Source organism: Stegostoma tigrinum, chromosome 22 (assembly GCF_030684315.1).
Source record: "Stegostoma tigrinum isolate sSteTig4 chromosome 22, sSteTig4.hap1, whole genome shotgun sequence".
In the NCBI taxonomy this organism is placed as follows: domain Eukaryota; kingdom Metazoa; phylum Chordata; class Chondrichthyes; order Orectolobiformes; family Stegostomatidae; genus Stegostoma; species Stegostoma tigrinum.
Window position 1 is genome coordinate 32,602,519 of NC_081375.1, and position 22,235 is coordinate 32,624,753.

At 40.0% G+C, this 22,235-nt stretch overlaps 1 protein-coding gene across 1 annotated transcript in view; it reads right to left on the reverse strand.

Moving 5' to 3' along the window:
- LOC125463480 (alpha-1,6-mannosylglycoprotein 6-beta-N-acetylglucosaminyltransferase B) overlaps nt 1-452 on the reverse strand; it is an 875,834-nt gene extending 875,382 nt beyond the window's left edge. Inside the window, exons 1-2 of the mRNA XM_048554765.2 lie at nt 338-452; nt 55-101 (exon numbers count right to left, since the gene is read on the reverse strand). Of these exons, the coding sequence (XP_048410722.1) occupies nt 55-101; nt 338-343 (53 nt within the window). The 5' untranslated portion in view covers nt 344-452. The remainder of the gene's footprint in view (nt 1-54; nt 102-337) is intronic.
- Nucleotides 453-22,235: the final 21,783 nt, after the last annotated feature.

Below are 22,235 nucleotides of genomic sequence, written 5' to 3' on the forward strand. Positions count from 1 at the left end.
GGATAGTTTGTTCCTACATTAATTACTTTGTATTTTAGCTGAATAGATTCTTACCTAAACAGGTGCTGTGTGTTTTCTACATTACGAGTAGTGCTAAGATTCTGTAAAAGACAAGAAAACAGGAAGCCATAAATGTTCACGGCAGCAATTTTAAGACAAGAAAAAATCTGAAATTGCCATTAATATTATCTTTTATATATTCATAATCTCAAATATAGTAATGATTCAGTCATAAATATCTTCTCATAATAGAAAACAAAGCAAATTTTTGAAATTTTTAAGGAATAATCCACCATACATGAATTTCATCTTATTTGGAATCATGTATCTTACTCACCCTCATGCTGTCTCAATGGTGATCTGGCTTGAAGTTAGGAAAGAGCAAATGATCCTTCAGATATTTGTTCACACTCCACAATAGCATAATCATGGGTCTACTGGTATGGTAGACTCGGTAGCTAGCCTATTGTATTTAGAATTATGTTGTCAATTGTCAATGATTCTGAGAAAACTGCAGGTGGCAGTAATGTTCAGCCGTTGAATTTCTGTGCTTGTGTAAATTTTGTCTTATATAGGCTGAATGAAGAAGCAGAAACAAACCTTTTTATCGTTGGTCCAATTTTAAAGGCATGCTTTTTGGTGAAATTATTGACCAATGTGATTTTGCATTTTATTGGTGGCAAAGTTTCAATTTTAATTCTCATTTATGTGAATCTCACATCAGGACTCATTAAAAGGATGCCAGTGAGTGAAACTTCATAGAATCCCTACAGGGTGGAAGCAGGCTATTCGGCCCAACTAGTCTACACTGGCTGTCCAAAGAGCATCCCATCCAGACGTATCCACTTAAACTGTCCCTGTATACCTTCATGTCCCATGACTATTCCATCTAACCTACACGTTCCTGAACACTATGGGCAATTTAGCATGGCCAATCCACCCACCGTACACACCTATAGACTGTGGGAGGAAACCAGAGCAACTGAAGGAAACCTACGCAGACACGAGGAGAATGTGCCAACTCCACACAGATAGTTGCCCAAGGCTGGAATTTTAGCCACATCCCTGGCAGTGTGAGCCACCATGCCACCCTTCATTGTTTGCTGAGAAGCATTTCAAACTTAGATGCTAAGAATTTTTTTAAACCAATTAAATCAGTTTGGTTGCTATTTCATAATATAATAATTTAGGTGGTAAGTCCCCAACTCCCCCACGATGTGAACACTGGCAAGACAGTTGGGAAAATATGGCAAGATCAGCAAAAATTAAATCCTCAACGTCAAGAAAAAGGAATCAGATTCTGCAATCAGGTTTTGAACAACATAAGAAGCATACTAGTGAGCAGCAACAGGTCACCTTGTATAACGATAATATGCTATCACACCTAATCTTACCTCATTGAAATGCAATTTCCTGTTCTCCTAAATGCCGAAAATAAATTAGACAGCGACAATTCCTGACATGAACTTTGAAACAGATATCTGGCAACCTCAATCACCTGCATGCTCCTCCAGGCCACCATCTTGGAATCAGTCATCTGCATCTCCGGGCGTGTTCCACGGGCATCGACACCACGTAGCCAATTCAAAGAGGTTGGCATCAGTCACATGCCAATCTCTTTGCATCCGCATGGCACATATCCAACTAACTTGCAATATGGTTCTGCACTCCAAATTTTTACTGTAACGCTGCTTGAAAAGCGCAGAGTCAGGCACCCATCTCATGAATTAAACCAGGGAACATCTCTGGGTTCCTTGCTTGCTTTCTTAAACCCCATTCACTCTGCATCTACTTAAAAGCTCACAGCATCATTGCTTGCCTTGTTTTCTTTTCACATTGCCCACTCATTCTGAACTTAAAGGCTGATGGTTTTTCTGCCTTGCCTTGCCATTTAGTGCAGGCACAACACCAGGTAGCTTGTCCTAGTTGTAAGAAGTGATGAGTCAAAAAGATAGACATGATCCTGTACAGCACCGTGTTATTTCAATGTCACACCCATAATATGATACAGCAGCTCACTAGGCAAACACACTGCATGTGCTTCAGCCAAATCACCATATCTGAAAGTCTAACAAGTGTAGACCTCAGTTCATTAAAGGGCGACAACAGTAGTTGGAGGTTACCAATATTGCAAGTCAACGAAAGTTGGGCTGTCAATTGTGGAGGTTGGATGCTGCTGGCTGGGATGCAAAGAGGACAATTATTGTGATGGGGGAGAATCTCAATATATAAGAAGTGCAGACGATAGTGCATTTGAGAATATGAGTTACTGTGGAAGAAGGGGTTGTCACTTCACTGCAGCTGCAGACACCATGCCTGCATCTAGATGTAGAGGAGTGAAAGGCACAAGACCTTACAAGGGCATATTAATAGCGTACATGATATTTATTATAAATGCATTATCATATTTGTAAATAGAGGCAGATAGAATGGAGACAGACCTTTCAGTCATCTGCGCCGATCAGACATCCCAATCTGACCTAATCCCATTTGCCAGCATTTGACCTATATCCCCTTAAACCCTTCCTATTCATGTACCCATCCAGATGCCTTTAAAGTGTTGATTACCTTTCATTATCAGCAGGGTGAGTCAATTGAGTTTTAGCAGCGACTGTAAGAATGAAGGCAGAGAAACTAGCCATCCTTAGCACCACAAGATGTTCAAGCTATCCTTAAAAGATAGCTGTCCTTTCCATAGCTACCACAATTCAGTGAGGGAGCATTGGATGTTGCGAAGGCTTCCATTCATTTGTAACCTTAACATCTATTAAATAGCATGAGTCACATCGAAGGATCAAAACTTTAAGCTGCGCTTACAGTCATGATTATACGTGGGATATTGGCCTCAGCAGCATAAATCATTTGCAGTCAGTGAAAGATGACTTTGCACAGCTCAATTTCATTGAATGGTATTCACAAACAATGTCCTGCCTACATTGATTTGGTCAATGCTTCTGTGCTGTATGATACTGCAGGCACGGTTCCATCTAAGGAACATCCTCATGTTCTCACTCGGCGCAATGCCTCAGCTTTCGTAGATCCCCATTGTCCATCCTATAGCCACAGTACACCCTCCAGTTATCCAAAGCAGAGATTCTGGTTCAAGTAGTATCTGCAATCTGGATGGTAAGGTGCCAACGCCACAGGCATGACTTGCAAGGACGTCTGACATGGAAAAACCATTCCATGAGCTTCAATGACCATGACTGGATACACTGGAGAGCACAACATGTAATTCTGATCTCCAGTTCTGGACAGAAATTTCTTTTTCTTGACTTTTTAATACTTATTTTCTAATTTGTCATATTTTCCCAACTGACTTGTCAATGTCCACATCGTTTGACAGAAGGAAAGTTTGGCCCTATGGTTTACAATGAAATTCATGGCGTATTAACCTATTTGAACCAACTGTAGCATTTGCAGTAAAATGCTGCAGTGGTACTATTGTACTTTTTAATTTAAAAGTTAAATGTTTTGAAATTCTAAAGTATGATCAATTTGCAATTGAAATGTTTTCTTCCTCCATTATGCATAAGGAAAAATTCCACCCACAGGACTCCTCCAGTATCAAGTTTCTGACAATAAACGTTTTTTATCATTGCTTCTAGGTATGCAGTTAAACAAGGCCTCAAAGATTATGTTTTCCCACTTACTATCAAGATGTTAAATAGTTTTTATCTATAAAAGATGCTGTTTTCAGGATACTAAGGAAAGCTGAGAAACATGCAATTGGAGTAGTTTTCTTATTTAAAAAAGTTTTTCAGCAAAACACAGAGTAAATTATTATGTTACCTTTGCAAAGCACCTTTAATGAAATATTAACATTTGAACTCACTGCATGTGAGCATGATTAAACATAATTTGACACTGTCACAAACAGATACTAGGGTAGGTAATCAAAAAAATTTGTCATTAATAAAGTATTAGGGAGCAACCTAAAAGGGAAGAATGTAGTGAGACACTAGGTTTAGAAGGGGAACACTGAAGATATGCCCCAAAAATGATGGAGCAAAGAAAATTTGGATTGCAGAATGGTCTACAATTAGAGGAGTTCAGAGAGCTTGATGTGGAATGTTTAGAGATATGGAGGGCTGAGTCTCCAAAATACTGGAAATGGGATTTTAAATTTGAGACATTAGCAGATTAAGATCAATCAGCAAGCAGCTGTGCAGAGAGTAAGAGAACTTCATATGGGAGGATGAACTTAGTGAATATAATGTGGGAGTTTGGCAAGAAGACTGTTAGAATAGTCAGGTTTCTGGATCACAAAAGCATGTACAAGTGTTTCAATAATAGAGCACCTGAATTTGATGGCAACTAAAGAAGTAGATTTGCTCTGAACTCTTGTAATGTAAACAACTTTCTACATTGGAGCTGTAGGTCTATGTATATTCAAGTATAAGCCTCCTAATGCCATGCATCTTATAAGGATGAGTTATTGAGTCACAGACATTGATGCACAAAGTTCAGTGCCTTGTATGGAAATCTATTGCTCTTAAAAACTGATATCCTACAATGTATGCATGTCTTATCAAGGACTACTCTGCATTTAAATATGTTTTCTGGACCCCAAGATTTGTCATTAATCTATAATTATTGAGACTTTCAGTTCACAGTTGCATAGTTGAACTTATTAAATGCAAAGCTGTGTAGCAGACAAAAGCTTTGTCACAAAACATCTCACAGTCCAATTCCACAGATTGTCTCAAATTGCATAAAAAAGCCAACATCTTGACTGGCAAAGGAAGGCAGAAGGCATAGACTGAATGGTTTGTCGTAAGGAAGAATGAAAAACAAGTGAGTCACAACAGATCACTGTCACTCTTATCCTAGCAACTAGTTTCAGACTCAGCAAACTTCATGCTCATAGCTGAATTGGGTCGAGGATATTTACGAAAGGGAGAACTGCATTCTACTTTAAAATTGGGAAACATGCTGAACCTCTTAAAAATAATTTTGTACATCACCTTTTTACAAAATAAGATTTGATTTGCAGCCTTGAGTTTAATCTAAAATGGTCTTTGAAATTCAACCCAAATCATTGTTAGTGTGATCAATTTTAACTAATTGAGCCGGAGTCTTATTCAACACCTAATAACAGTGACAAGGCAGTTTGACGTGAAAATCATTTGAAAACCAGAAGATCTTTCAAAACAGCTGGTTGGTTTTAGCAATGCTTTGTCTTTTCTATCTTTTAAAATGAAACTGAAATCCAAGGTTGGGTGAGGCATCATTTATCACTTGAAACTTATTTTATTTTTCCTTTATCAGTATAATTATGTCTGAAGTGCATGCCGTCTGCTGCTTCATGACATCACAGGGCTGGCAGATTTGGAGTGGATGCATTGAAGATTGATCACATGATACATGACCATGTGACATTATCACCTGACATCTGCCAATGTTACTGCATTTGCAATACTAAGCCAAAACAGTTGAGTATTTTTGTTCATGGTTTCATGCCAGCAGTTGTGGGAGATGTTCCAGGGAACAAGAGTCCAGCTGGGAACAGAAACGAAGGATAAGAAATAGAGAAAATGAAGGTGGGGAAAGTGTTCTATTAGAGGAGAAGTGGGAGGAGCTTTCATTTCACTAGTAACTGACAGTAACACACTGAAATTGAACCAACTACTGTAATACTACAAATACTCAGCTGCCTCGGCTCCATCTCTCTCTCGCTCTCTTTTCTTCCTTCTCTCCTGCCAACCCCAGATGCACAGCTGGTCCTGGCAGTGATAAAGTAGCATCACTGTGTTGAAAGCTATTTTTACAACAACAGCCAGTGGCATTATTGGCTTTGCTAGTTCTAGGAGTTACAGGTTGATACGTCTGCAGTAATAAATTTACAGTGAAGAGTTTTCTCCAAATGTTAGCAGCAGCTGGAAACACCAGGCCTCATTCTAGGAGACTGCAGGTTGCAACCATGTGACATCTGGACCCTCTGACTTCCCTTGTCTTCTTGTTCTCTTCAGAGTGATGATGTAGAGGTGCCAGTGTTGGATTGCAGTGAACAAGGTCAGAAATCTGAAGAGTGAGGCTCCAAAAGCTTGTGTTTTCAAATAAACCTGTTGGACGCTAACCTGTTGTCATGTGACTTCTAACTTTAAGGTGATGTGCAGCATTGGCTTGCAGCAGAACACAGCAAGATACACAGCAACAACTCTCAAATAATATCTTGCCTCCCAGGCCATCTCTCTACTGAGAATAAGATTGTGTAAATAAACTAGCACGTTGCTTCTGCAGGTAATGCTCTACCTAAGAAGAAATTGGAATTGCCCTGTGCAGGGCATTTTTCTAACTCAATGCTATTATATTCTTCATCTTCTGATGTATGCAAGAGTGCAATAAAAATGATTTGATATGCTCTGCATATTCCCTCTCTATGAAATTGCAGCAGAGAAATATTTCATGTATAAGTTGTATTGTTGGAATGACATTACACATGGAGAAAATTGAAGGTCTGAACAAGACAATGGTTTTTATTATACAAGTGTGCACATGTAGGAGACAGCCCTCAGTTCATTTCTCACATGACATACACCGCAATCATGTCAGTTATTTAGGCGTCCTTACAGTCACAAGCTATTCAGAACTATCACAGCACTTTGTATTTCTTTGTGAAGCTAGACAAGTTTCTGGTTAACATATTCTACAATGATCATGATCTTTGTAAAGCTAATAACTTCCTCCACATTACAACTTCCACAAAGATCATGTCTCTGTTTTAAGACAGTTTTTCCACCCTATTGATTTACAGCAATTATTTTCTTTGCAAAGATAGGGGTGCTTCTACTCTCCTTACAATACTGTGCACACATTTCCATTCTGTCTTTTTACTGTTTTTTTTAATACATATTAAGTTAAATGACTTTCCACTTTACATATACTGTAGTGGTCATGTTACCCACCCATTTTTAATTTTAAACAGGTCTTGGTTGTGAGTCAAATATGTCCTGGTATCTTTTGATGGGCTTACAGGTATGTGTCTCACCTTCTATATAGCTGGTTATTAATTTCTACATCTATATTATCATCCCATTGATGAAAAACAAACATGTTTGCAAACAGTTCTTGACAGCACTCTAGGTACTGAAATGCCACATCATAAAATTGCCTCCATCATTTAAGGGCAAGAACAGAAGTGGATGGATTTAAAAAATTCATGCTGCTGGGCAATGTACCAATATATGGACGCCATCCTACCATCGGTCAGTTTTCTGGAAGCAGGACCCACATGTCTCATTAACAAGCTACCCTGAATGTATGGGATAATTCACAAACATTCTAGACCCAGCTTATTACAAGCTGTTACAGAACAATTCAAATATCACAGAATTGACCTGCAGCCCTGCTGCCAGTGTCATCTCTAAAAGGCTACAGTCCACCTGGACAAGAAATGTCAGTCTGGAATGAAAACAGAAATTGCTTGAGAAACTCAGCAAGTCTGGCAGCATCTGTGGGGAGAAAACAGAGTTGATGTTTCATGTGCAATGACTCTTCTTCAGAACAGAGCTGCCTGACAGTTGCTCTGCTTTGCAGGCAGGGGCGTGCAGGTCCTACTTGATGGAGTGCAGGGGCAGGGCTTCACCTTCCCCTTGGAAAAAAGTAACAGCCATGATACCAGACCAGATACCTGACCATGCTCTCCTGCTGAGATGATGCCACCCAAGCTAAAGCAGCCCCAGTCAATGGAGGAAGGCACGGCACTGTGCAAAGAAGGTCAATGTCCTTCTCCAACCCGCAAAGGCAAGTTCCACCATCTTCTCTCTGATACCTCACACTCAGTCTATCTCAGCTACTGTACCTTACACCTGCCAAGACTGATCCTCTGCCACTCTCAGTATTCCTACAACATCTTCCTGCACTCAAATGCCTTCCATACTGCCTACCTACTCACTGAGGGTATCTTCCCTCCTGCACCAAGAGTAACAGCTGTGCCACCCATTTTCATCAACCTTAAGACTTGGCTGCCTTATTCTTGGAGGAAAACAGCTCATAACTGAAGAAGGGTCCAGACCCGAAACATCAGCTTTCCTGTTCCTCTGATGCTGCCGGGCTTGCTGTGTTCATCCAGCTTCACACCTTGCTATCTCACAACAGAAAGAGTCAAGACGGGTGGTAGGCTGCCTGACATTCAGCCCATGTGGAGAGCATCCTGACTCGAACCACCTTGAGCAGCTGGCTGACTATGCCTGAGCCCCCATACTGGTTTTCGGGGCTGCCCTTGGCTTATTGAATTAGAATCCCCTGATTAAGTAGGGGCTCTCTTGACTTCACTGAGGCCTGCTCACAGCCACGACAAACTGCCTGTCTTTCTGTCTGAATCAAAGAGCAAGCCTGTACAGCAGTACTGTGAGCCTCTTATAGAACATAGAACATAGAACATTACAGCACAGTACAGGCCCTTCGGCCCTCGATGTTGTGCCGACCTGTCATACCGATCTCAAGTCCATCTAACCTACACTATTCCACGTACATCCATATGCTTATCCAATGACGACTTAAATGTACCTAAAGTTGGTGAATCTACTACCGTAGCAGGCAAAGCGTTCCATTCCCTTACTACTCTCTGAATAAAGAAACTACCTCTGGCATCCGTCCTATATCTTTCACCCCTCAATTTAAAGCTATGCCCCCTCGTGCTCGCCGTCACCATCCGAGGAAAAAGGCTCTCCCTATCCACCCTATCTAACCCTCTGATTATTTTATTTGTCTCAATTAAGTCAACTCTCAACCTTCTTCTCTCTAACGAAAACAGCCTCAAGTCTCTCAGCCTTTCCTCGTAAGACCTTCCCTCTGTACCAGGCAACATCCTAGTAAATCTCCTCTGCACCCTTTCCAAAGCTTCCACATCCTTCTTATAATGCGGTGACCAGAACTGTACACAATACTCCAAGTGCGGCCACACCAGAGTTTTGTACAGCTGCAGCATAACCTCTTGGTTCCAGAACTCGATCCCTCGATTAATAAAAGCTAAAACACTGTATGCCTTCTTAACAGCCCTGTCAACCTGGGTGGCAACTTTCAAGGACCTGTGTACATGGACACCGAGATCTCTCTGCTCATCTACACTACTAAGAATCTTACCATTAACCCTGTACTTTGCCTTCCGGTTACTCCTACCAAAGTGCATCACCTCACACTTGTCTGCATTAAACTCCATTTGCCACCTCTCAGCCCAGCTCTGCAGCTTATCTATGTCTCTCTGCAACCTACAGCATCGTTCGTCACTATCCACAACTCCACCGACCTTAGTGTCGTCTGCAAGTTTACTAACCCATCCTTTTACGCCTTCATCCAGGTCATTTATAAAAATGACACGAACTGCAGTGGACCCAACACCGACCCTTGCGGTACACCACTAGTAACTGGTCTCCAGGAAGAACATTTCCCATCAACCACCACCCTCTGTCTCCTTTCAGCAAGCCAATTTCTGATCCAAACTGCTATATCTCCCACAATTCCATTCCTCCGCATTTTGTACAATAGCCTACTGTGGGGAACCTTATCGAGTGCCTTGCTGAAATCCATATATACCACATCAACCAGTTTACTCTCATCTACCTGTTTGGTCACCTTCTCAAGGAACTCAATAAGGTTTGTGAGGCATGACCTACCCTTCACAAAACCATGCTGACTATCCCTAATCAAATTATTCTTTTCTAGATGATTATAAATCCTATCTCGTATAACCTTTTCCAACACTTTACCAACAACTGAGATAAGTCACTGGTCTATAGTTACCCAGGTTGTCTCTACTCCCCTTCTTGAACAGGGGAACCACATTTGCTATCCTTCAGTCGTCTGGCACTATTCCTGTAGACAATGACGAGTTAAAGATCAATGCCAAAGGCTCGGCAATCTATTCCCTGGCTTCCTAGAGGATCCTAGGATAAATCCCATCTGGCCCAGGGGACTTATCTATCTTCACACTCTGTAGGATTTCTACTACCTCTTCCCTGTGAACCTCAATCCCACCTCGTCTAGTAGCCTGTATCTCAGTATTCTCCTCGACAACATTGTCGTTTTCTAGAGTGAATACTGTTGAAAAATATTCATTTAGTGCTTCCCCTATCTCCTCTGACTCCACACACAACTTACCACTACTCTCCTTGATTGGCCCTAATCTTACTTCCGTCATCTTTTATTCCTTCAATACCTATAGAAGGCCTTAGGGTTTACCCTGATCCTATCCGCCAACAACTTCTCATGTCCCCTCCTGGCTCTTCTGAGCTCTCTCTTTAGGTCTTTCCTGGCTACCTTGTAACCCTCAGGCGCCCTAAATGAGCCTTCACAACTCATCTTAACATAAGCCTTCTTCTTCCTCTTGACCAGAGATTCCACTTCCTTCGTAAACTACAGCTCCCGCTCTCTACAGCTTCCTCCCTACCTGACAGGCACATACTTATCTAGGACACACAGGAGCTTTTCCTTGAATAAGCTCCACATTTCTAATGTGCCCATCCCCTGCAGTTTCCTTCCCCATCCTAAGCTCCCTAAATCTTGCCTAATCTCATCATAATTGCCTTTCTCCCAGCTATAACTCTTGCCCAGTGGTATACACCTCTCCCTTTCCATCACTAAAGTAAACATAACAGAATTGTGATCGCTATCACCAAAGTGCTCACCTACTTCCAAATCTAACACCTGGCCAGGCTCATTACCCAGTACCAAATCTAATGTGGTTTTGCCCCTTGTTGGCCTATCTACATACTGTGTCAGTTCCTGCACACACTGGACAAAAACTGACCAACCTATAGTACTCGAACTATAGTGTTCCCAGTCAATATTTGGAAAGTTGAAGCCCCCCATGACAACTACCCTGTCTCTCTCACTCCTATTGAGAATCATCTTTGCTATCCTTTCCTCTACATATCTGGAACTATTCAGAGGCCTATTGAAAACTCCCAAAAGGGTGACCTCTCCTTTCCTGTTTCTAACCTCAGCCCATACTACCTCAGTTGATGCGTCCCTAAACATCCTTTCTGCAACTGTAATACTGTCCTTGACCAACAATGCCACACCTCCCACTCTTTTACCATCTTCTCTGTTCTTATCTTTCATTGAGGAGTCAAAACACAAAAAGGAAGCCAGGCAATGCAAGGCGTGGATGCTGTGAGCATCCAGGGACGATCAGCATGAGCGAGTATTATGAGAGTAGTTAACTGGCTGAAGGTGCAGCCTGGTCCAATCCATGAAGTGGGTGTAGGTCACTGAGCACACAGTGTCCTCACAACAACATTACAATAATCGTCACCTTTGCAGCCTATGGTGCAGCTTTGCAGTGCAGAAGCGAAGTATATGTGGTTTGGGGATGTACCAATGTGGGTTCTTCGAGGCTGGCACATATCAGACACTGATGTGTATGAGCGTGGGAGCATGTGGCCAATGCTCCTGGAGATATTGGTGGCCAGTGTACAACATGGAATTTTTTCAGATTAAGCAGGGAGCTGAAGATGAAAGGTTCCGCTCTAGCTTACATTTAAAGAATTCTCAATATCTTGCTCATTCAGCATGTTTGGATAAAATCACCACTTGTTAATCATTCCAGTAAGCTAACTCACTATGAACCCAACTCTTCATGGATTATGTTAGATGGTCTAACATATAGAAAACCAGAAACACATTATGCTGGCACAAATGATCACATAAGGAGGGATTAAACCCTGCTCTAATTTCTGACTAACTATAAAATACATCCCACAGCTCATGACTGAGCCTTTTCAATCATTGTTCCTGATATTCACCCCTTCCCAAACTTCTCACTGGCACTGATCAATACATCCCTAATCCACAAACACCTGGCTATTTTTTCCCTAACCTGAATTCAACCAATTCCCCACACTTCACCCTTCCCCCTGCAATGGAAACTTGACCAACTTCACTGCCTCAATGGGCATTAGCTGGGACCATCTACACAGGCACCCAACCAATCCACAGACCCACCACCAACCCCACCCCCTCCAGATACCCAGACTTTGCTCCAGGCCCCTCCTCTCACTGACAGAGGCGTGGCCATTCCGCATTACCTATCCAACTACACCCTTTCACTCATTATCTAACCTCAGTAGCCCTCAAGCTGTCTGCACCTCCATCCCACCTCCTCACTCACCTTCCACGTGAGGATGGAATAAGGTGTGTTGACGGGGATAGAAAAAATAGCATGGGATGGAGCCTTTCTGTGTATAAATGCTGACATACATCTGATAGGTTGAATGCGCTGTAAAGGCTATGGCCAAGAATTTTAAATGGCTCGGGGTGGAATCAGGGAAACATGATAATAACTAATGGCTCCAAACTCATGGGACTGATGCCTGGCAACTGTGACTTTTTCAAGTACGTATCCTTGTCCCATGCATTGTCCAGGCTCAGACTGACAGCTCCCAGCTCAGCAAGTGAGGTTATTGATCTCCCGGAGATAGTGGCCTCACATTAGCCCTCTACCATTGACAGACCACCTAGCAAATTTGATTTGCAAGCCCCCGCAAAGGCCTTAATTACCTGGGAGCATTAACGTTTAGACCAAATGTGCCTGATGAACGTCATGCAGGGTTAAGATCCAAAACTGGCCCCATTTCCAGTTCACAAGACCTGATAAAAAAATGTCAATCCTGAGTAACTCTTTGACTTGTAATTTGCTGATCTATTTCACTGTTGCAGAGTAGAATATTTTAATACAGTATATCCAGATTGACACTACATCATGAATTTATAATTGATTTTTATTTGTTAGAAATATTTGACAGATTCTAATGCAATAAATATTTTAAGAATCATCCTTCATATCTGTAAAAACAAAAAGCTGATCCAGATTTGAATGTAGTCTTAAGATCTGACTCACAATTCCAGTAATTCTGCACATTAATTTGATTTTAAGTACTTACAGCTGAGTCTTGTCATGTGCTCAGCAGTTTTGTCCTTGACCTAGATTAGTACAGCTTGATTAGAGCTGTACCAGGCCTTGTAAGAAGTTGAAATGTTTATGTACAATGCGACATGCAAAGTAGACATAGACAATGGAACATCATTATTCCATTCATTGTCATTGTTTAGTCAAAAATTATGTTGTGAACAATATCATGTAGTTTCCTATATTCTCTGGTCCACCACAAACATTTGCAAAATTTGCCCCTGAATCAGGTGACATCTAGATTCCTAGCATGAATACTCCATTTTACATATTACAAATTACTGATAATGCAATCTCATTCTATTGTCCTGTCATATCCATTTTTTAAAAAAAAAGATACAATATTCTACATATAGAGTTGTTTTTGTTCGATGAGCTTAAAGGGTGATTCCAGAAAAAATCGATAGTACAAGAATGAATGTTAGAGATTAACACAAAGAATAATAAACACCTTTGTTTTAGGTGACCAATGTTTCTGATATGAGTGGGCTACCAGGCCGAGAGAAGAAGTGGGATATTGTGATAACTTATAAGAAAGAATGGATATTTGGACAAGCGTGGACTAATAAGGAGAGTCAGCATGAATTTATTAAGGGTAAATTATGTTTGACTGACTTTTTTGATTTTTCTGGTGAAGTAAAGGGGAGGCTGGAAGAGGAAGATACCATTGATTACGTTTGTATTGACGTACAAAAAACATTTGACTAACAATCACAAAGTAGGCTTATTAGCAAAATTGAACCCCATGGAGTAAAAGATGAAAAAGCAGCATGAACATAGAGTTGGCTGAGTGATTGAAGTATTTGAAAAAAATGACCATTTTCTCAGAATTGCAGGAAGTATGTAGCGGTGTTCCTCAGGGTTCAACAAAAGGAACACCTACTGACTATGATGTGCGCATATATATATATATATATATATATACATATATATCAGAGAATTAGAACAGTGGGTATAAGTCACAGTTTAGAAATTTGTAGATGGTATGAAGTTTTAAAGTGGAGAAAACAGTGAGGAACACGGTGATAGACTCCAGGAGGACACAGACAAGCTGACTAAATGAGTGGACACATGATAAACGTAATTCAATGCCAAAAACTGAAAGGTGAAATATTTTTCTAGGAAGACTGTAGAGAGATGATGCTTGTTAAATGGCACAATTTTAAATGAGGTGCAAAAGAGAGAGGTTTGTTAATATTTCTCCACACATCGTTGAAGATACAAGCACAACTTAGCAAAGTAAGTAATAAAGTATCTGGGATCTTGTGCAGTATTATTGAGACAATGGGCCTGACTCCATGAGCCCAAAATGGATGTAAAATGGAGCCAGGACACCAAATGACTGTGAAGCGGAATGGCTGGAAATCCCACCTCTGTTTTAGCCTAACATATTTTAAGCAGTCGAGAAAAGGATGAATTATACATGCACCCGTTAATGAATATTAATAACACCCATTAATAACATCATTGTAGGCTCGGTAGAAGTCCAACCTGGTGAAGGGGAGACTTCTGCTCCTGCTTCTGTTTTGGCTACATCAGTATCATCACAAACACGTTTTGACATCCATACTCTGCCAATATTTGACATGCATGATACGCTGATCTGTTAGTCCTGAAAATGAAAGATTTAGAAGCAGAAATACCTTAGAAATTGTCTTGAAGAGTTCAAGTGAAGTGGCTGTGACTAGTTCGTTTGGTAGCTCTAACACTGTGGAGCTATCCCTGGCAATAAAGATTGTTGATGCAGTCGTGTAAACACATGATCATTGTAGTTTGTGCAGATGACAACCGCATGCTTTGTCATTGCTAAAGGGTACTCTGCTAATGCTGGCCAAACTGACCATGGCCTTTGTAACACTCCTGAAAGTGGCTATTTAGCTCTGTGGGAGTGGGTCAGCCCAGCCCTGCTGGAGCTGTGAGAGAGTACAATTGTGGCCAGTAATAAGGGTGAAGCCATGAGCAAAGTCTTCAGTGGTTCACCTTTAAATAGAAGCAGGAGGTGGGGGGTGTGGGGTGCGTACAGAAGTGATAAGAAATTGAAGGGTATATTTAACATTTTCATGTGGATTTCAAAATTTTGTCCAAGATCATTGCCAGTTTGGTCAGGTTCACTCTGAAGTTGGTGATCCACCCCGATCGGTGTTATGCGGTACCTGGAAGTGACCTTCTTGAGTGCCTTTTGTTCTCAGGGATGTAACTGTCTATGTGCAGGACAGTGACAGGGAGCTGGGCACATGCCTCACCAGCTCGGGCCAGGAGAAAGCTTTAGGCAGAATATTGCACATACGCATGATAGACATGCTGTCCAAAATGAGGTTTGGGCAAGGAATCCACAATTAGACAATTCCCACCAGACCATTCCCTATTTTATAGAACATGATCGGTCTGCTTTCTCCCTTGTTAGAAAGCCAAGACTTAATTTATTGGGCTGAAATCACCAAACTAGTAAAAAGACTGTACAGTGGCATTTTTAAAAATGATTTAAGCAGCAGCTTCAATGGTGGCCAAAGATTTGCATAACTCTACCCTCGAAGCTTCAAAGCATCAAAACAGTCAGACTGTCTAGAAGGATTAGAGACAATCACCTTAGATCCACTTGTCCATTCATAAAACATACATTTATCATGATCTAGAACAAGTAATTTGATACCAACACCATGCAATGATACTTATCTGAGAAGGAATGTCTTTCAATCATAATCTAATCTTGTATCAGTGATAATGGGAACTGCAGATGCTGGAGAATCCAAGATAACAAAGTGTGGAGCTGGATGAACACAGCAGGCCAAGCAGCATCTCAGGAGCACAAAAGCTGATGTTTCAGGCCTAGACCCTTCATCCACTCTGTTCATCCAGCTTCACACTTTGTTATCTATAATCTAATCTTGTCTAAACATGGATCTGGAATCATCTTGTTATGATCATGTTTGGCTAACTAGTCAGCTGGTGAGAGTACATCATGGAATCAGCAAATTAACCCTCTTCCTACTATCAGTAATAGATTACCTCCAGGCCAGTGAACAGGAAGACATGCAGGAGAAGAAGGATCCTGAGTGAGGACTCTGTATCTCTCTCTCTCTCTCTCTCTCCCTCCAGCCATCCTCCAAGCTTGAACCCTGCCTGTTATTCGATTAACCAGGCACCATGAACAGTGCCCAAGAAAAGCAATTCAGCAGCTGTTGACTCCATGTGAATAAATTTATATTGTCCATCACCATCTTTAAATAGTCCCACTGCAGAAATTGGAAGGACCACTGAGCCCAATCTGAAACCAATGAAGGCATCAATCTACCAGAGCTATATAAAACTGATTTTGGCTCTTAGCTAGTTAACCTCTACTCTCACTTTAATAAGTGAAAATTAAAGCATAGTTTTGTTATATTCATCTGGATTCAGTTGTAAATTCAATAAGTATTATGCTTTTCTTTGAAAACTTAGAAGAAAATCATGTTCTTGTGTCTCTTTTCGAGTCACAGCACTTGAATAGTTAGCCAATCACTGAATTGGTACGCATATTTTTCAAAGAATACCTGTTGCAGTCAAATGAGGAGTAAAAAGAGAGGGGAGTCAGTCTATCACTTCTCATGTGACTGTAACATGAATCTGGGGACTGCACTGAGATTCAGATCCATTGACAGCAATAAGTTGGAAATGGTAAAGTAAATTAATTCCTCGTAGTATTTTATAAATTCCATGAAGACTTCTTTGGTATAAGAATACTTAAGTGGCTTAATTTTAATACATCAAGACTGAAGCATTGGCAAATGTCTCCAGCTAAAAGTTCGAACTGTATAATTCCTCAGAATCATAGATGTTGGTCTTTAGGCAATTTGACTCACTGCACGTGATAGCAAGAAACTCCTGAAGGCAGTAAACACTGTGAAGTCTTTGGGCCCTGACAACATTATAACAACAGTACTGACGATCTGTGGGCTAGGATTAGTTCTGTCCTTAGCCAAGAATTACAGCAATGGTATCTACCCACTAATGTGGAAAATTGTCCACATATATCTTGGTCCACAGTAAAGCAGGACAAATCAAACCTAACCAATTACCTCCTTATCAACCTTGGAATCATCAGCAACGTGATGAAAGATATCACTGATTGTGCTTTTGAGCTGCACTTAACATTAACCAGTTCATTAGTGCTAAGCATGGGTTCTGCCAGGCCCACTTAGCATTTAACTTCATCGCAGCCTTGGTTCAAACAGGGACAAAACAAAAGGACACAAGGTGGGAAGTGAGGGATAACTTGACACAAAGCTGCATTTGTCTGGGTGTGGCATCAAGGAGCCCCAGCAAAACTGAAATCAATAGGAATCGGAGAAAAGCCCTCCACTGGTTGGAGCCCTAATGCAAAGGAAGATGATTGTGATTGCTTGAAGTCAATCATCTCAGAGATAGGGTCATCTTAGTAGCAGTTCCTCAGATTCAGTAATCTAGCCAAGCATCTTCAGCTGCTTCATCATAAGCATAACCAGAATCACATGATCAAAGAATTATTACAATGCAGAAGGAGGTAATTCATCTCAGCGTACCTGCACTGGTTCTACCTTCCATCATAAGGTCAAAAATTGGGAGGTTCATTGCGCAATGTCCAACATCAACTCCTCAGATATTGAAGCTGTCCACGTATAAATGTTTTAAAGCCTGGACAACATAAAGGCTTGTGCTGCTAAGTAGCAAGTATTCTCACCTTAAAAAGGGCCAAATTTCATTCTCTGTCTATTCTCACCACCTGCCTGTCAGTGGATTTCGATTTCATTTTCACTACTTTTATTAAAACCCACTCCCTCTGTGCATAGGCCCTGGCTTTTTACATTGCTATAATTGTAAACCAGAAGTAGGTTTCATTTTACACACTCGAAGATGTGGGGAAATGCTTCATAGCGCAGACATGCTTCCAAACATGGAAAGAGAGTTTGAATCAGAAAAGATTTGGTCATCATTCTGTGGCAAGTAATTCATCCCCCGCATCCTCAAAGTCTCTCCATCATCTAGAAGGTACAAATCAGGGGATAAGGGAATACTGTCCATTTGGCTGGATAAGTACAACTTCAACAACACCCAAGAAGCTCAACACCAGTATATATCAGCCCACCTTATCAGCATTCCATTTAACACTTTTAATTCCCACTCCCCCAGCATATACCATCTACACATTCTACTAAAACAACTTAACAAGGCTCCATTGACAGCACCTTCTAAACCCATGACCTCTGCCAACTAGAAAGACAAGGCCAATAGACTCATGGAAATACCATTATGGACAGCAAGTTTCCCTCCAAATCACACATCATTCTGACTTGGAAATATATTGCTGTTCCTTTATTGTCGCAGAGCCAAAATCTGAGAATGGGCCCTCTAACAGTATTGTGGATACAACAACACCAAATGGATTGCAGTTGCTGAAGATGGCAGCTCACCGCCCCATTTTTAAAGCCAGTTATTGATGGGCAATAAGTGAAGCCAGAGATGCTCACAAGCATGAAAGAGTAAGAAAATGGTTTACATTTGAGATTTATACCTTTTTAGAATAGAATGAAATATCTTGGGGACCTTAAAAATCCTTTCCACTGAAGAGTCACAGAGTGGTTTGAGACATTTAGAAATCATCTCAAACCAAATATTACCAAAATGTTTATTCTTGTTCACCAATGAAGAACACTTGGAAACTAATGGTTTCAAATTTTTAAGTGATCGTGCTCTGTGCAATAAACCATGTACTGTCCATATTACTACCACCGATCTTTCTTGTAAGCCCAGCAAAAGTTCTCAGCTGACAGTCTTAGTGAGGATGCTTTTGTTTCATTTCCCCTTGAAAGAAAAATCACAGTTGACCTTTCTTGAACACAGCAGTTGAGTGTCTGCACATCCTAAAATTCACATTTTGTAATTTGGTTCAACACTTACCAAATATTTTCTATAGCTTTCTCAAAAATGGGACTGGTAGGTATTTAATTCCTAGAACATAGTTGCGGACCATAAAATAAAAGAAACTTTACAGTTCAGGAATAGATCCCTTTGCCCGTCATATCTCCACTGGCTGGAAAACGAGTCACTCAGCCCAAATTCCAGTATTTGGCCCATAGCCCTTCAGATTACTGCTCTTGAAGTACAGGCCCAGACATCTTTTAAATGAGTTGAGAGTTTCTGTATCCATTTCCCTCCCAGGCAGTGAGTTCTGGACCCCTCCCACCTTTGATCATAAAAGGTTTCCTCAACTCCCCTTGAATCTTTCTACCAATCATTCAAAATCAAAATTCATAAATTATACATTTGGGGACTTACATATAAAACAGTTCTTGAGATAATACCCTCCCTCTTCATAAACTCTAGTAAACAAACTGTGGGAAAGAAAATAACATTTTTGTGTTTTGTCCATTTGGTAGTTTCTTTTTGCATGGCCCTTATTTTGCTGAGTTTGAATGTTTTCTTTACCTGCTATCGTATTCAAACCTCATTAATTCAGTTTCATTGGTTGTCCTATTTATTCCACCTTCTATTGTTATTTAATCATGTATCCTCATCCATTTAATATTGCTTAATTCAGTAATTCTTATTTGCCTTCAGCTTTGCTGCCAACTCTTTGTTTTCTTTGGAAAAATTTTCATAATATAATACACTTGCAATTGCCCAACATAAATCACAATACAGCTACTTTCGTTCTGGATATGTAAGATAACATATTTTAATAAACTGGAGCCAAGCAAAAAACCTCCAACTCTTTAGTCCATGACTTTGTTTTGTAGAAACATGTTAGATTTAGGTTCACTTTTCAGTTATTGTTGTCTCAGCCATTTTCAGTTACAGATGTCTCAGCCTACTTTTATTCAAAACAAAATATGCATTTTATTAACCCAACGTAGCAGGCAACTGATTCAAATATAAACAGAAAAGGCATCTTTATCAGTGATAAGTTACAATTTTATGACTGTATACATTCAGCACCTCTTATAATTTACATGCCTTGCATTCAGACAACCACATGTTGACAAAGAAATGGATTTGGTTAGCAATTCTATGGTAACTGATGATGAGATCATATATAATGAGGAACTCCATTGTAATGTTGAAACTTGTCTGTAATTCCCTAGCAGTTTTAAAACCACACTCAATGAAGTCATTTTGTAATGAAAGGAAGTACAACATCTAACCTGCATCAAAATAAAAACCCATACAAGGCAGAGCTAAATGATTGATCATTTTATGTGATGTTGTTTGACAGATAAACATTGGATTACACCATGTGGGATTTCCAGCACTATTTTCCAAATACTCTGATAGAATCTTTCTCATGCATGTCACTTGCACTCACAATCACTATTAATCTTACCTCCAGCACCCTAATGCCTCAGTTCAACATACCTACATTGCATTTAAATTAAGTTCCACCCATTCTTGTAACAGTCCATGACCAGCTATCAGGGATCTTTGAGTTTTTATGCCTAGCAGAGTACATCGACTCCACATTGGTAATCATCACCCTGTCATTTATGTTGCCTTGGTCAACCAGGAGGGACTCCTGCTGCCATTCCTCAGAAACTGGACATCTTACCAATCCTGTATGCCAGGAAGAGAAACTGTGGCCGGGTGTCACTGAACCAGGAGGCTAATCATTGTTTTGTCTGAAACATCACTCCTGAATAGCAATTTAGAAGATGAAGTTATCCAGAAAAGACCAGGTGATCTTACAAAAGTAGTATCAAGACTTCCATTCAGAAAACCAGAGTGACGCATATGATGCCTGGGCCCTCAATCCCATAAAGTAACCCACGATTCACATGCTCCTTGTGTACCGAAAAATAATTGGCTGACTGCTATTTAATAGCACATGGCCAGTTGTCCCATCCCAGAGTGAACATGTCACAAACTTCTGTCCCAACATTTGCAAACTTACTATTACTGGAAAATTCTGCCCTTCATTTAAAAGGTACACTAATGAGGTGAATTAAAAGAAGATAGGACAGTATTTTTAAAGTTAATTTAAAATAACATATACAAAATGGAGAAACTTGGATGTAAATGGAGATGACCAGCAAAGATAGCAGCACATGCAAATTTTGGCATATTTAGGTCATTGTTGGGAATCAGCACAGAAGGTCAAAAATAAATCTTCTAAAGGTTTATAATTATGTTCAATGTTAGCATTTCAATATTAATATTTTAAATGTAAGAAGTGAGAAGAAAGCTCATTTTTTAAAAAAATTAGTGGTACTTTATGAAAAATTATTATTTTTACCATTACTGTACCCTTCAGGATCCATTACAAATAAATAGCTATTTAACTTCTCCTCCTAACTAACCTAACACAGAGTTTGCTTTTGTTACCTCTGCTTCATCTCCAGGACTCTATTCTGAAGTGAAGCAGTGGGTTATGTTCCCTGCACAAATGTATGATGCAAGCACAAATGTAAAACCTTCCATGAACCTTAGCAATCAGTCAGCAAAATAAATTTGAATGGGACTTTTATTTTTCTTCCGAAGTTGTAATTGATATTTTAAAGATAGGTAGTTTGTTGTGGTTTTATTAATACAATTGGAAATGAGTTCATCAGAAAAGTAAGTACTTTTAATAAGAGTCAAGTCCAAATTTGTAATTTTAAATCACGGGATTTTTTTGAAGAGCAATAATGAAGCGTTTCAGTTTACACATTATACATTAGTCAGTTTCTCTGGTGTAAATTGATCAGCTTGTGACTAAATTAAGTGGGTTGTTTTTAATATGCACACACTTTTAAAATGTAATAGTAGAGTATTTTAACTCTCCAAACATAGACAAGGGTTGCCACAGTATCAAGGGGTTGGATGGAGGGGAGTTTTTCACAACAGCCAAAGATTGCAGGGACATAGTTTACATTTGGTACAAATTACAATGCATTTTGCACCATTTAGATTTGCATTCCTTGGGTACTGAGCATAACAATATTTCAAATACATTAGTTATCAACTGATTCATAAATTTATTGTAGGTGGGACATAGTGTAAATCTTGCCTTTGTGGAATGAAATCATTACAGGTAGACGTAGGGAACAGAAAGAATCTGAAAAAAAACTTGTGGGAATAGGCTTTATTTGTTCTTCAATAGTAGTTATACCATTGGACAAAGCATAAAACAATACATTACTGAAGTTTAAAGTAAATTCAATGTCATAATTGTGTGGCATTTTAAGCTTCGTTTAGGCTAAACCAAATAAATTGGCAAATGTGATCCAGAAGGAGAATTTATAGAATGCTTCAGTGACAGTTTCTTGGAGCCACATATTGTGGAACCAACTAGAGATAAAGCTATTTTATACCTAGAATTGTGCAATGAAGTATGGCC